Genomic DNA, 15,192 nt, shown 5'->3' with positions numbered 1-15,192 from the left:
GTTCAACATGTTAAACACTTGGGATACATGTTCCCTCCTGGGACAAGGACCCTAGCCCAGAAACAAAAAGAGACCATCCTGGCACTTCAGCCCCTTCAGAGTAAGAAATAGTTAAGAACCTTTGTGGGAATAACTGGATTATGCTGGATTTGGATTCCTGAGTTGGGGCTTATAGCAAAACCACTCTATGAAGGTCTAAAAGGGAATGATCATGAGCCTTTGAACTGGGATGGAACCTGCCAACAGGCATTTCTAACCTTAAAAGAAAAGATGGGAACAGCCCCTGCTTTGGGACTCTCAAACTTAGAAAAACCTTTCACCCTCTATATGGCTGAAAAACAAGGGACAACTTTGGGTGTTCTAACTCCAAGGCTCGGGAATAATCCTAGACGAGTGGCTTCTCTAAACAGCTGGAACAGGTGGTAGCTGGATGGCCAGGATTCTTGCAAGCTATGGCCACCATCACTCTATTGGTAGAAACAGTCAGTAAGTTTACCTTGGAGCACCATTTAGATGTTATGACCTCCCCATCAAGTACGGAAGGTTCTAGAGGCAAAAGGACATCAATGGCTAATAGGAGGCCAGTTACTTAAATATCAGGCCCTTCTGCTTGACATCCCCAGATGTTACCTTTAAAGTATGTTAAGTTTTAAACCCTGCTACCCTGTTCCCAGACTCCACATCCCAAGAAACACATCCCCAATTCATCCACTCATATGTGAAAACCATGAAACAGACCTACTCCAGCAGGTATGACCTTAAAGATGAGCCCCTGATAGCTTTGATGTTTTGTGGTCTACAGACAGGCGTAGCTTTATTCATAAAGGAGTAATAAAGAAGGCAGGTAATGCTATAGTTAACGAAGAAGAAGTTATTAAGGCCAAAGCTTTACCGTCCCAGACTTCGGCTCAAAAAGTGGAATTAATTGCTCTAATAAGGACCCTCCAACTGGGAAAAGAGTCAATATATTTACTCATTCTAAATATGGGTTCCTGATACTCCATGCTCATGCTGCCTTGTAGAAAGAAAGAGGACTACTAACATCTAAGGGGTCTCCCATGAAACATCACAGAGCTCTTAGAACTTTTAGATACTGTCCAGCTCCCAAAAGAAATAGCAGTTATTCATTGCAGGGGACACAAAAAGGGAGACATGTCTATTATTAGAGGAAATGCTCTGGCAGACAGAGCAGGCAAGGCCACTGCTACAAGAAGATCAGTGCCACTGGCCACTGCACTAATGCCTATACTCCACCCATGTCAGCAGAATCATACTATGCACCTGAGGAAATGAAACGAAGAGAAAGAAAGGCTTACAAAAAGAGTCCCTCATGGCACTTGCTAGAAAGCAGTAAACTTTCTCCCCAAGGCTGAGCAATGGAAAATAATTAAGCATTTCCCTAACTCCTCACATTTGGGATGGAATTCTCTCTTCAAATCGGTTTCCCAAATATTCTTGGAGAAGGGACTGTTCCTGACTGAAAAAGGGGTCACCAGGGCCTGTGAACTCTGTGCCCATAATAACCCAGGAAGCCACCTACTCAAACCTTTATAACATCAAGGAACATACCCTGGGGAAGACTGGCAAATAGATTTCACTCAGACTGCCTTACAGAGTACTACAATACTCGCTAGTCCTTACAGCCATTTTCACCAGGTGGATAAAACTTTTCCCGCAAGGACAGAAAAAGTATTGGAAGGGTCCAAATTCTTACTTAAAGAATTTCATCCCAAGGTTTGAATTACCAAAAAGCTTGCAAAGTGCTAATGGACCCTCCTTCATAGGGAAGGTGACCCCGCAGGTTTCCTCCATCTTGGGCATTGGACATTACCTGTCGTCGTCGTTCCTCCTGGAGGCTTCAATCCTCTGGTAAGGTAGAAAGAGCCAACCATGCTTTTAAAAGGACATTAGCAAAACTCTGTTGGGACACCTGGGAGGCCTGAGTTTTTCTCCAATCCATAGCCCTCTTGTGCATAAGGAGGGCTCCAAGAGGAACCCTAAAACTTAGTCCATTTGAAATAACCTATGGAAGGCCCTTTTTAACTTCAGATTTCCTGTTTGATGAGGAGACACCTAGAACGCTCACTCATATGATCAACTTAGGCCAGTTTCGAAAGGCCTTTCAAGAATATGGAAATAAAGCATTTCCCTTTCCCACAAAGGAAAAGAATAAGTCCCCTCTTGAATCCGGGACTTAGTCTTACTGAAAACCTGGAAAGAAGGGAGGCTTCCCCAAGGATCTATTACGACCAAAATAAAAAGCCCCTATCAGGTGTTGTTAAATACCCCCGTGCTGCTGTGAAACTTCAGGGAGTCACTAGTTGGGTACACCTGTGTAGGATTAAACTTATTTTCTCATGAGTCCCTGCAGGTGTGACAGAAGAACACCACCTACACTTGTGAACCGCGAGAAGATTTAAAGCTGTTGTTTCACAATCACACAGATAAGTAGTATGACAAGGAAAAGTATGTGCAGTAATAAACCACACCTGTTGTTCTTATGGTAACAATTCAGAGTTAGGTGAACTGCACGCTCAAGGCCTTCCACCCTCCTGCAACTCTTTAAAATTAAGGAAGAGTGTATAATCTCTGAGGGGAAAATGAAGTCGATCAGCAGGGCTTGTGTTCCAAGCACCAGTCACAACCTCAGCTATGAAGCACAGCTGGTCAAAGCCCTAATTTTGGGGTTTGCCTGCATCAGAATGGTTAAATCAAGCAAATTAACATATGCATTACCTCACAGTTATCCTTTTTGTGGTGAAAACACTTAAAATCTACCCTCTTAGCATTTTTTAAGAATACAGGATATCGTTATCTACTATAGTCACCATGCTGTACAATAGATGTCTTGAACTTATTCCTCCCATCTAACTGAAATTTTGTGTCCTTTGACCTACACCATGAAGGCAGCAATTTGTGACCTTAAGTTATTTCTGTGCTTACTTGTTTAAGCCTCAAAGCACGGAATTTACCTCTGTCTAAACTATTTCATTATTTGAACATAATTGTGACCCTACTCACAGTAAACTGTCAGTACCAACAAAACAATGATATTGTATTTATAATTATGATGGCTATTTTTAATTTACTTGAGTGTTTATTATGTGCAAAGTACTTTATATTCTTTCTGTTATTTGTTAATAATTCTCACTGCCGCTCAATAAACATGATAACCTTGATATTCCCACTTCATAAATTAGGAAACCAAGAGACAGAAAGGTTAATTACAGTGTTCAAGGTTAAGTAGCTAAAATTTGGCTTAGAGAGAATTGTGGTCTAAGCCTGTCCAACCCAAACCCCTCATGCTTTGCCAAATTCTATTCTGCTTCCACTTAATATAAGCAAACAGTTGTCTTAAATGTCTTATATTTACATTGAAATTGTCTTCTTGAAACCCTTTGGCCTTCTTTTTTTAAATAAATTTTATTGCGTATATCACTTTTTGAACTAATTTGCAGGTGAACTAGTTTTCAAAGACAGATCAGGCTGAAAATGTTGTGTCTGCAAAGAACCAGCTAGTGACTTGTCAGTAATTCATAATTCCAAAATGTTTTGATTCACACATATCAGGAAACTTCTTTGAAATTAACTCTCTTTTTCTCCACCTGCACCACTTTGTACGTGAAGGAACAGCCCATAACTTATACAGTGCTACTTTCCTCTGATAAATCACAAAAGAAAAAAGTAGCAAATGTTTTTATATGACTATGCATTCATTTTGATGTTGTTCATTCAAACAAAATTCCACTTGAGGGAGAGGGGTTCAAGAGGAGTGAAAAAAAAATGATTTTTTAAAGTTGCTTGCCAGTGGCCACATAACAATCAGCTGCAAAATAAAAAATCTCAAACACCGGTCTTCTCTTTTTACTTAACCAGTATATTTTCCACACTACTTAAAATTCAGAGGATTACATTATTTCTAACCTTTATTCTTCTGTGACCCTTTTCTCAGAGCAAGGAAGGAAACTTATTTATCAGGCTCCTATCACCTGCCCAACACTCATCTTCGTACACACTTTCCTCTTACAAGGGCATGACCTAAGGAATAAAATGTCCATTTATAGTTGAAGAAACGAAGCATCAGATAAGTTTATTTGCCTAAGTTGACTTGTAAGCTGAACAAATAAATAATTTAACCCTAGAGTGTAGTTTCCACCTTTTAGGTTGGCAGAGGCTTAACCAAGGGTGTAGATTAAGTTGAAGTTATGACAAAACAGCAATAATTGAGAAGTGAAGAGGTCTTGGAGGTAATGTGATGGGAGGGGGTCGTGGGGATCAGTGAAAAGACTGGCCTTGAATAGGAGGATAAGTCAGAATAATTGTCGGTGTAAGTAAAGGCACAGGGAATTCATGGGATCAGGAGAGGGGCACCAGCACAATATCTTAATTTGACTTCATCTAAAGAAAAATCTAAATTGTCTGATGTTTAGGTTTAAAAAACACATAAAAATACAAAGGAGAGAAAAAAACAAGTGCCGTTTTCTTATCATCAATAAGCTACTATTTTAAAGTCTAACATATCTGTTTTATGGGGTTTCTTTCCATTTTTAATTACACAAAGTCATGTGCTGATAGCTTGTGCTTGTTAAATTAAGATATAAAAAGTAGAAGTAAAAGGCTCCTCTGCTCTTCTACTTCTCAGGACAAAAAAAAATACTATTCTCTGCCTTCACACACACAAATACGTACTAACACACGCACACACAGAGAAAATATTATTGACGTTTAGTGGTTTTTCTATCAATGTTATCATACTAGATGCATCATTTTCAACTTACTTTGCACTCAACATTGTTTTTCAGATTGATCTGTATTAACAAATAAAAATACAATTCATTTCTTGTAACTGACGTACAGTAATCCACCATACGCCATGGTTGCCAACGCAATCCCCTGGTTGATTACTTCTATGTTTTATTACAAACAATTCTGTGGTGAAAATCCTTGTACATGTTTCCATGTAATGAAATTCTTAGGTATTAAGAATATCTAAATTAGTTGTTCTCTAAATAGATAACTGTGAGTGAATCAAATGGTTAGTACTTACTTTAACAAACACCACCAAAGAGCTGTCCATGCTGACTGTGCCACCAGCAGTGTACGACAGAGCCGCCACTTCCCATCTCTGGCCACACTTGATATTGTCAAGTGCTTTAGTCTTTGCCAATATGTGAAATATGTGAAAATGGATTCTTATTGTTACTATAATTGGCATTTCCCTGATGGCCACCAAAGTATTTTAAATGTTTGTATAAACAGTAAATTTTTTGTTTACACATTTTACCTATGTATATATTGGTTGTTTAGCTTTTTCTTCTTATACTGTAGCAGTGCTTTTTATATTCTGATTCTTTGGCTATTACACATGTTGCCAATACCTTCTCCCAGGCAGTGTCTGGTCTTCTGACTCTGTTTATGGTGTCTTCTTATCATTCAAAAGCAATTTATTTATTACACTGCCACATTTATTGATCCGAATTTTCTCTCTCATTTCAGAAAGCTTTCTCTGGCCTAGATCATAAATATATGCTCAAACAATATCTTCTATTAATTTTTAAAAAGAAATGTTTGAGTTTAGGATTTTTTTCATCTGAAATTTATTTTCATAGTCATGTAAAGTAGGAACTAATTTTATGTTAAAATCTTCAAGTGGCTTCACATTTTCTTACAGGATTGAGGCCAAATACACTGTGTCCTGAAAGCACGTACTGATTCTGTGACTGTAAATTTCCCTTTTCATTCCTCACATTTTTAGTTGATTCATCCGACTCCTTTTACTCATACTTCAACATTCAGTGAAATATAGCCTCTTGCATGTAATACTCCTTGATCCACTCAGTGTTGAAAACCCTTCACTCCTCTCCCGACTGTAGCTGGCTCACACACTACTGTTGCATTGTAACAGTAGTTACAATGCGTTGTGAAGTCATCACATTGTGAAGTCATCCATTTACATGCCAAGATTCTACTCTTGATTCTGAAATACCCCTTAAATGATGACCACCCTACTGTGTCTTCTCATGCCTCTAACTTATGAATGAGCTTATTCCTCTAGAACGGGAATGTTCTTTTCTACTTTTGTTCCTAACTCTGACTCGACTCTACTCGACTCTCCTAGGTTTGTTTTTTTTCCCCCTAAAGATGCAGTCTTAGATGTATAAAAATATTTGGCTGAAAGAGTATTTGCTGCAGTACTCTTTATAATAGCCAAAACTAGAACCAATCTAAATTCATTCATAGGGGTTCAGTTAAATACATTTAGTAAGGTTATATAATAAATACTAAACAGTCATCCATACTGAGTCACAGAAAAAATTTACATTATGCAGATATATATCAGGCATATATTGAAATATGAAAATCAGATTAAACAAATCAGTATGGAAATAAAATATTATCCCATATATTACATATCACATATATTTATGTCACATACCTATCATATGATATAGCGTATATAAAGAGAGGGAGGGGGAAATAGAGAAGAAAAGGGAGGAGGAGGAGAAAGAATGGGAGGAAAAGAGAAGAAAAGGTGATGAGGACTAGAAGAATATCTACCAAAATGCTGATAGTGATTATCTCTAGGTAATGGGCTAAAATGTCGATTTATACAAGTGTGTTGGACGATGTATGTTGACCATCTTTATTTTCTTATTTTCTAAATTTGCTAAAACAAATATTGATTATGAAGGAAAGACATTTTACATGGTCTCTAAAATGAATATACAACTATCTTTGTAAACAAGATTAGTAATAATTTTTAATTACTAGAAAACTATTCAGAATATTTACCCATGTGTTTAATCTAGCAAGTTGAAATTTTTCAAAAGTAAGCAATATTTATAAGTTAATGGGGATGTCGTTCATCATAATTTGGACAATAAAAATAGGGGTGCACTAGTATTAGTCTTTTTGCTATTTGATATTTTAACTGTACCGAAAATCAGGGTACTTTAAATTATAACTAAAATAAGTGTGCTTTTCTAAAAAGTCTTTTGAGATAAAATAGTAGCAAGCTGGCCAAAAGACACGCTATTTTTTAGCGATCCTCATGGTGATTTCATATTTCTTAGTTAATTAAATAATACTTTTATCATCTAACAGCAGAAATGAATGGGTGCAGAATTCAAGGTCTCAGTGATAGCTAACTATTATTAATTAGCTTCCCTAAATGTGACAAAGTGAAAGAAGGCAACATTTCTTTTGCCAAAAATTGTGCAATTATCATTTTTTATTAGACACAGAGTTATGGGGACGAAACAAGAAATATTTCCTGATAATCTCCCAAATGTTGTGGAAACTAATTTCTTGGAGATGAATTTTGTGCTTTTTGCGACTTTTTTAACTTTTAGTTTAGATTCAGGGGTACATGTGCAGGTTTGTTAAATAGGTATTGTCGGGGTTTGGTGTACAGATTATTTCATCACCCAGGTAATAAGCATGGCATAGTACCTAATAGGTGGCTTTTCAATCCTCACCCTCCTTCCGCCCTCTACCCTCTAGTAGTTCTTGGTGTCTGTTGTTCCCTCCGTTGTGGCCCTGTGTATTCAGTGTTTAGCTCCCATTTATAAGTGAGAAAGTGTGGTTTTGGTTTTCTGTTCCTGCGCTAGTTCACTTAGGATGATGGCGTCTCGCAGATTAATTTTGAATATTTCTTCCTATAACAGAGAAATTTCTTTTCATATAAATTTCCAGGTTGTTTTTTCTTAGTGTAAAAAGTGAATATGTTGTAACATGAGGAATTACAGACCATTTGTCCAACAGAGGGTAAGTTTAATATAAATTATGGGAGCCTACAATCTTAAAAGGTGAAGCTTTGGAAGGGATATGGTGGAGTTTGTAAAACCAGGGAAAAGATGGAATGAAAGTGGACCTACATTTTAGATTCCAGAATTTGAAATGAGAAGGCTTAGGTAAAATAAAAAGAAATGCCATGTTGTATTACTCAACAACAACAAAAATTACTCTAAAGGCAGCATGTATTTCAAGCCTAAAAGAGATAGAAAAACAAAAGAAAGCAATTTCTTTATAGAAGGTTAGGAAAGGGTTGAGGTGGACATGGTGATTTCAAATAAGCATGTTAGGAGTTCACCACGTGCCAGAAACTGCATTAAGAACTTTAGAGAGATTATCTAATCTAATTGTCACAATAACACTTTGAGACGTGTATTATCATTACTTTTTATTTCCCCAGCTTTATTGAGGTATATAGGTGATGCCTTGAAAAAGAAAGAAATTCTGTCATTTGCGGCGAGGTATATGGACCTGGAAGACATTATGCTAAGTGAAATAAGTCAGACACAGATAGACAAATACTGCATGACCTCACTTATACGTGGAATCTAAAATATCTTTACTTTTATTTTATAGACAGGCATCAGAGGTTTCTAGAAATCTCATCACTTTACTCAAGGTCATACCACTAGCAAGCATAGAAAATAAGATTCAATACTATGCAGCCATAAAAAGGAACGAGATCATGTCCTTTGCAGGAACGTGGATGGAGCTGGAAGCCATTATCTTCAGCAAACTAACTCAGGAACAGAAAACCAAACACCGCATGTTCTCACTTATAAGTGGGAGCTGAACGATGAGAACACGTGGACACAGGGAGGGGAACAACACTCACTGGGGCCTGTTGGGGGAGGGTGGGGAGGGAGAGCATTAGAGAAAAGAGCTAATGCATACTGGGCTTAATACCTAGGTGATGGGTTGATAGGTGCAGCAAACCACCATGGCACACGTTTACCTATGTAACAAACCTGCACATCCTGCACATGTACCCTGGAACTTTTTAAAAATTAACTAAAGAAAATAAGATTCAAACTCAGATTATTCTGTCTCCAGAGCCAAACTCCTAACCTCTCTGCTATAGTGTATCAGCGAGATTGCTGATGTCACACAGAGTAACGAAAAGAAATAGAAGCCAGGCCTGGATACGGAAGAGCCTGCTATATATGGCTAAGTGTTAAGTAACATTTTGTCTCGTGTTTCTACAACTCAATTAATTATCACACAGACTCAAATCATGTCAACATGGATTGCTACTTAAAGATCTGGATGATGGATCAAAAATAACTCATTTGAAACTTTGGTTTAGGCAATTCAAAACTAGATAATCTTGATTAATTGACTAACCACATCAGTAAACAGAGTTTCCTCATTTCTAAAATAGGAATAATAATCATTCATACCATGTATATTTCATATAGTAGTTTTATAATCAAATTACACAATTCAAGTGAAAATACTAAATAAACAATAAAAGTCAATGAAGGCTGGGCATGGTGGCTCATGCCTGTAATCCCAGCACTTTGAAAGGCCGAGGTGGGCACTTGAAGCCAGGAGTTCAAGACCAGCCTGGCCAACATGGAAAAACTCCATCTCTACTAAAAATACAAAAATGAGCTGGACATGGTGACAGGTGCCTGTAATCTCAGCTACACAGGAGGCTGTAGCACAAGAATCACTTGAAGCCAGGAGGTGGAGGTTGCAGTGAGCTGAGATCGTGCCACTGCACTCCAGCCTGCGTGATTTTTTTTTTGAGACTCCGTACCAAAAAAAAAAAGTCAGTGAAGATGAACTAATGCTTAAGATGGAATACAATTAGACATGATAGAAAAAAGTAAGGCTTGGTTTGTTTCACTTACAAAAATAAAGTTATTTTTATTTCCTGCTTTACCACTCATTATTCACCTGCAATTTCTTACCATGTAAAGAGCTTTCTCATGGCATTTTTTACCTCTTCATTTCTCAGGGTATAGATGAGTGGATTCAACATAGGTGTCAGAATACCGTAAAATAATGCCATGCTTTTGTCTATAGATAAAGTAGAAAATAGATGCATATAAGTAAATATACAAGGTACAAAGAACAAGGCAACAACAGTGAAGTGGGTACCATCAAGATTGGCAAAAATGTTACGAAGTTTTGGCTGTGCCATGTGTTGAACAAGAATGTACCTCATCAGAATCTCCTATACATTGCTGTAGGGAGTGAATATTGGTACAACTGCTTTCAAAAGCAATTTGGCATATTTTTGGAAAAGTCGAACATTTGCATACCTTTCAACATAGCAATTCAGTCCCTGGGTATATGCCCCAGGAAAACTTTTCCACACAGACAAGAATGCTCATAACAGCCCTCATACAGCTGAATATGGAAACAGCCCAGGTATATTTAAAAAAGAGTAGTAAAATAATTATGGCATATTCACCCAATGAAATCTTGTGCAATAGTAAAAATGATGAAATACAATTACATGCAACAACAAGGATGAAATATTATGTTTTTGAAATATTTTTGAAATATTATGTTAAGTAAAGATAGCAAATCAGAAGACTACAAATGTATAACACCATTTTTATAAAATTAGAAATAAGAAAAATTAAGCAATATATGGGTTAGGTATATATACACATATGTTAAAGCTATTTTCATAAAGTAAGGAAGTCGTAAACCAAACGAGAATATTGGTTAAGGCAAAGAAATAAAATAGAGAAGACACATATGACACAAGTTATTAGGAATGTTCTTAAATTGATAAGTTCATAGATGATCATTAATTATGAATAATTATGTTTTATAACATATTAATATACAATTTTATTATTTATTACATATATTAAATAATACACATATTATTTGTATCAAATATTTTTAACTAATAATATTTTTAAAATCTTTTATGAAAGAAATCAGCCATGGGGTACCCTCTCACCTCTAGCCTACCTTCCTTTTCTGCCTTCACTGTGGACACTTTCACCTTCCAAGGAGGAGGAGTTCAGAGTCCCTTCCCCAATACCATACCTACCACCACATCCTTTCTCTGCTCTCTCTCCAACCACAGCAGAATAAGTAAAATTTATAATAACAATTACATCTTGTTTGTGTTTATAACTAAAAAGTCCTCCAGGAAAACTCAGTACTGAAGGGTAAATGTACTGACAGAGTGGCTGAATGAACAGTCAATGAGCTTCATCTACTGGTAACTTTCAGAATACCTGTAGTAGGAACATTAAAATGGAATTGTCTCTTAGAGAGAAAAAGTAGTGAAAAACACAATTAAATCTTCTTAATTTGATGTTTTTCCCTCTTGTGATAATTGTGTCAAGTCCATAAATCTATGGGAACTATTTGCAATATTTTCTTTTTATAAAATCACCTAAAAATAATTCTAAGGAAATATGTGAATAAAATGAGGAAAAAATAAGATTGACCCAGATTTCACGTAATCTATATTCCTGAACAAAATAGAATCATAGGATATCTGAGCTGAAGGTCCTTAGAGATTCGAAACAATCTCCTTAATTGTATGCATCAGGAAATGGGAGCCCTGAGAACTTGGATGGAGGTGGGGATGGCCCTGCAACTGGAACCCTGTTTCCTGACTTTCCATCTAGTGTAATTTCCACGGTATCATACAGCAGCCTCTTCTCTTAATGCCAAGTTCTCATACCTTAGGCAGCTCCTCCTATAGTATTTACCCAGTCTTCTCACTTGTAGCTGAAACTCAGATGACTTTTTCCCCTGAAATACATGATCTACTTCCTCCAACCCAATTTCTCCCTTTTCCCTCCCCAGCATGAAGCAGGAAGAAACATCTGCCATATCAAGCATACCTATGATTCCACACCCTCAAATGGCTCCTGAGTTGGTCAATCTTCTATAAACAGAAGTCTAGGCAAAGAGTGGGATTCCTGAGTAATTGCTTTCTGGTCACCTCTGATCTGACAAATCCATGATGTAAGTGCTTCAATTTCCTCAAAGAAAAGAGTAGAGGCAAGGCATGGTGACTCACCCCTGCAATACCAGCATTTTGGGAGGCTGAGGCAGGCAGATCACTTGAGGTCAGGAGTTCAGGACCAGCCTGGCCAACATGGTGAAACCCCGTCTCTACTAAAACTACAAAAATTAGCAGGACGTTGGTGGCACGTGCCTGTAGTCCCAGCTACTAGGGAGGCTGAGGCATGAGAATTACTTGAGCCTGGGAGGTGGAGGTTGCAGTGAGCTGAGATTGTGCCATATATACCTGTCTTCATCTACATAAATATATATACATACATGCATGCCTGCATACATGTGTAAGACATACATACCACTATCACTCTACTTTAAAATACTGTATGAAAGCAGTAGTGAAAGAGCATTAAACTAGCAATCAGTAGTCTTTGTGTGTGGCCTATGTACATAGTTTAGCCTGTCTGTATCTCCGCTTATCTTTAAACCTGAATAACCATTCATGTTCCCACATTGCTCCAAGGAGTTTTATAAGGGGATTATTTATTCAACACAGATTAAGCTGGTGCATGAAAAATTCTGAGAATATTATGCTTTCAAGGTGTCAACTGCTATTTTATTGCTATTATTTTTTCATAATCAAGATCAACATTTGCATTTGTGTTAGTTCAGCATCAGATGGTACTAATAAGTCCTCCTTACTATCACCACTCTCACCCAACCCTCATCACATTCCTGGCGATTATACCTCATTCATTAAGTTGTTGAAAGGATTAAAGAAGTTAATACAATTAAAACATTTAGAAGAGTGTCTGCAGATTGGAAGAATTCAGTAAGGGTCAGCTTTTATCACACATTAAAATACAAACTCCATGAGAACAAGGAGTTTTGCATGCTTTCTTTTGTGCTGTATTTCTAGCCCCAGGAATATCACCCAGCAAATGCTAAGTGTTCAATAAACACTTTTGGAGTAAATGAAATAATCTGATAGTTTGGTTACAAGGGCTTTGAGGGAAAGGCAGGGATAGAGCGGTGAATAGGAAGAGAAAGGGGAATTGAAGATTTAAAAACAGCTAGCAGCCACCATTGAACAACAGACTTTGATGTAGGTCTTTACAAAGTCTTATAGGTCCTCTCACAGCCTTCTGAAGCTGGTATTGTCAATGTCTCCTTCTGTAAATATGGAAATTGAGGCCCAATGAGGTTAAATGACCCATGAATGTTTAAGAGCTACCTAATCCAGCTCTTCTAATTGCATCCTGTACAAACTTGGCTCCCTCTAGCGGCAAAATGGAGCAAAGCAACAGGGGTTAAAGAGGGCTGCAGTCCGCTGTTGGGCTGGAGAGAGGAATCAGCACCCCTGAAAGAAGTGCTGACAATTTGTTCTTCCTGGCTCTTCTCTTCATCATCCCAAGTCATCATCACCACCATTCCTTGGTCCTTCAAAAGTTCCTGGTCATCCCTGCTTGGTGTCCATTTTGTCACACTTTATCAAGAGGTCCTGAGGTGGGAAAAACCCTGAAAGCTGACTTAGGGACCTGTGTTCCAGTCCTTGCCCTGCTCTGGAGTTAAAGTGTAAGTTTCAGTAAATCCCTCGACCGCTCCACATTATTTATTTACTTATTTATTTATTTACTTATTTATCAGCCTGCTGAGAGTATGGAGGGATAAGAGTAAAGTGGCTCTTTACTCTTAAAAGAAAAATGAATTTCACTGAGCACTGTGTTAGCCAACACAAATGAATTATGTAGTGATTTTATTCATTTATCAATGAGATACCTGGACTTCCCAGACACTCCCTCATTCACAGGCCCTCACAAGTTTCTTGAATGAGCTCTTAAATATCACACTAAGAACCTTCTGGAGTCTACTCTCCTTGAGGGAAAGACTATATCTTACTTTCATTTGTATTCTCACTCACTGTAAACATTCAATAAATATTTAATGAATAAAGGATTGAAAGAATATGTGGGGTTATTATAACAACAAGAGCTAGGAGGATAATTGCCATTGCAAACATCAGACTGGAAATACAAAGGCTGTGTTAGATGCTACAAGATGGAAAGTCTCCCAATTTCCTGGCTGGATTGAGATTCTCTGGAGTGTCACTTCTCCCCTAAGTTCTTCTTGATGCTAAACAGCTTCCTCATGGCATTTTTCACCTCATTGTTCCTTAGCGTATAGATCAAAGGGTTCAGCAAAGGTGGCATCACAATGTTAAAGAGGATGATAAGTTTGTCAGCAGCCAGGGTGGTGGAGGGACGAATGTACATGAACATGGGGGGCATGAGAACCAAAAGGACAGTGATTATGTGTGAGCCACACGTGGAGAGAGCCTTACGCCGGCCCTCAGATGACTGGTTTCTTAGCTTCAGTAAGATGATAACATAGGAAATGAGAAGGATAAAGAAGGAGACTAAAGAAATCATACCACTGTTGGCCACCACAATGAGACCCACCATGTAGGTGTCTGCACAGGCCAACTTGAGCAGGGGATGAACATCACAGAAGAAGTTGTCTATCTCATTGGGCCCACAAAACGGCAGCTGAACCGTGAGGAGGGTCTGCAGGATGGAATGCAGGAAGCCAGCTAACCAGGAGGCCCCCGCTAGCAGGCCACACTTCCGGCGATCCATGATGGCTGTGTAGTGCAGGGGCCTACAGATGGCCACATAGCGGTCATAAGCCATGGCTGTAAGGAGGAAGATCTCAGTGCCACCAAAGAAGTGGGCAGAAAAGAGCTGGGTCATGCAGCCATTGAAGGATGTGAAGCATCTTATGCTCCACAAAAGTGTCAGCAATCATCTTGGGTATGGTAGCAGATGGATAACATACGTCAGCAAAAGACAAGTGGCTCAGGAAGAAATACATGGGAGACTTCAGAGTCTTGCTAGCATTGATGGTGATGATAACCAGAAGGTTCCCCAGGACAGTGAGCACATGAAAGAGGAAGAATACCGCAAAGCATGCATGCTGCATCTCTCTGCTCTCAAAAAGGCCAAATAAAACAAACTCAGTCACGTTGTTCTTGGCACCCATGGATTATCTGCCCCGATGACTGACAAAGTGGCTGGCTGGCTCTGCAAAGACATAGATTATGAGATATAAGAAAGTTTTATGAGATACGACCAAGATTATGGAGTAAGAAAGATACTAGCCTTCATCCCCAATACCAAAAAAAAAAAATTATATATATATATAGAGAGAGAGAGAGAGAGAGAAAGAGAGAGAGAGAGACAGAGAGAGCACGCTATGCACAAACCAAAATAGCTCTGAGAGGGCTCAAGGGCCCATTAAAGAATCTGTAGCAATACAGAGGAGCAAAAACATGGAGAATAACCACACAGAAAGGATAGCTAGTGATATCTACATACTCGAGATGCCAGGAGATGGTTAGGAACAAAGAGGAAAGGCTGAGGCAATTAGAATCAGTAGAAACCTTGCAAGCCAGAA

At 38.2% G+C, this 15,192-nt stretch overlaps 1 protein-coding gene and 1 long non-coding RNA gene across 2 annotated transcripts; one reads left to right on the top strand and one right to left on the bottom strand.

Moving 5' to 3' along the window:
* The first annotated feature begins 6,008 nt into the window (after positions 1-6,008).
* Positions 6,009-13,380, top strand: LOC126936193 (uncharacterized). The gene is made up of 3 exons (XR_007719389.1): positions 6,009-6,118; positions 11,584-11,745; positions 13,023-13,380. It is a non-coding gene; the product is annotated as an uncharacterized LOC126936193 (long non-coding RNA).
* A 333-nt stretch (positions 13,381-13,713) lies between these two features.
* Positions 13,714-14,778, bottom strand: LOC126936154 (olfactory receptor 4S1-like). Its single transcript, XM_050758608.1, is given in 2 exon segments — positions 13,714-14,507; positions 14,509-14,778. Coding segments are annotated over 2 exon segments (933 nt in total). The 3' UTR covers positions 13,714-13,844.
* Positions 14,779-15,192: the final 414 nt, after the last annotated feature.

The sequence above is a fragment of the Macaca thibetana genome, chromosome 14, assembly GCF_024542745.1.
Source record: "Macaca thibetana thibetana isolate TM-01 chromosome 14, ASM2454274v1, whole genome shotgun sequence".
Taxonomy (NCBI): Eukaryota; Metazoa; Chordata; class Mammalia; order Primates; family Cercopithecidae; genus Macaca; species Macaca thibetana.
Note: the sequence above shows the minus strand (reverse complement) of the source record. Positions and strands in the feature narration are given on the sequence as shown.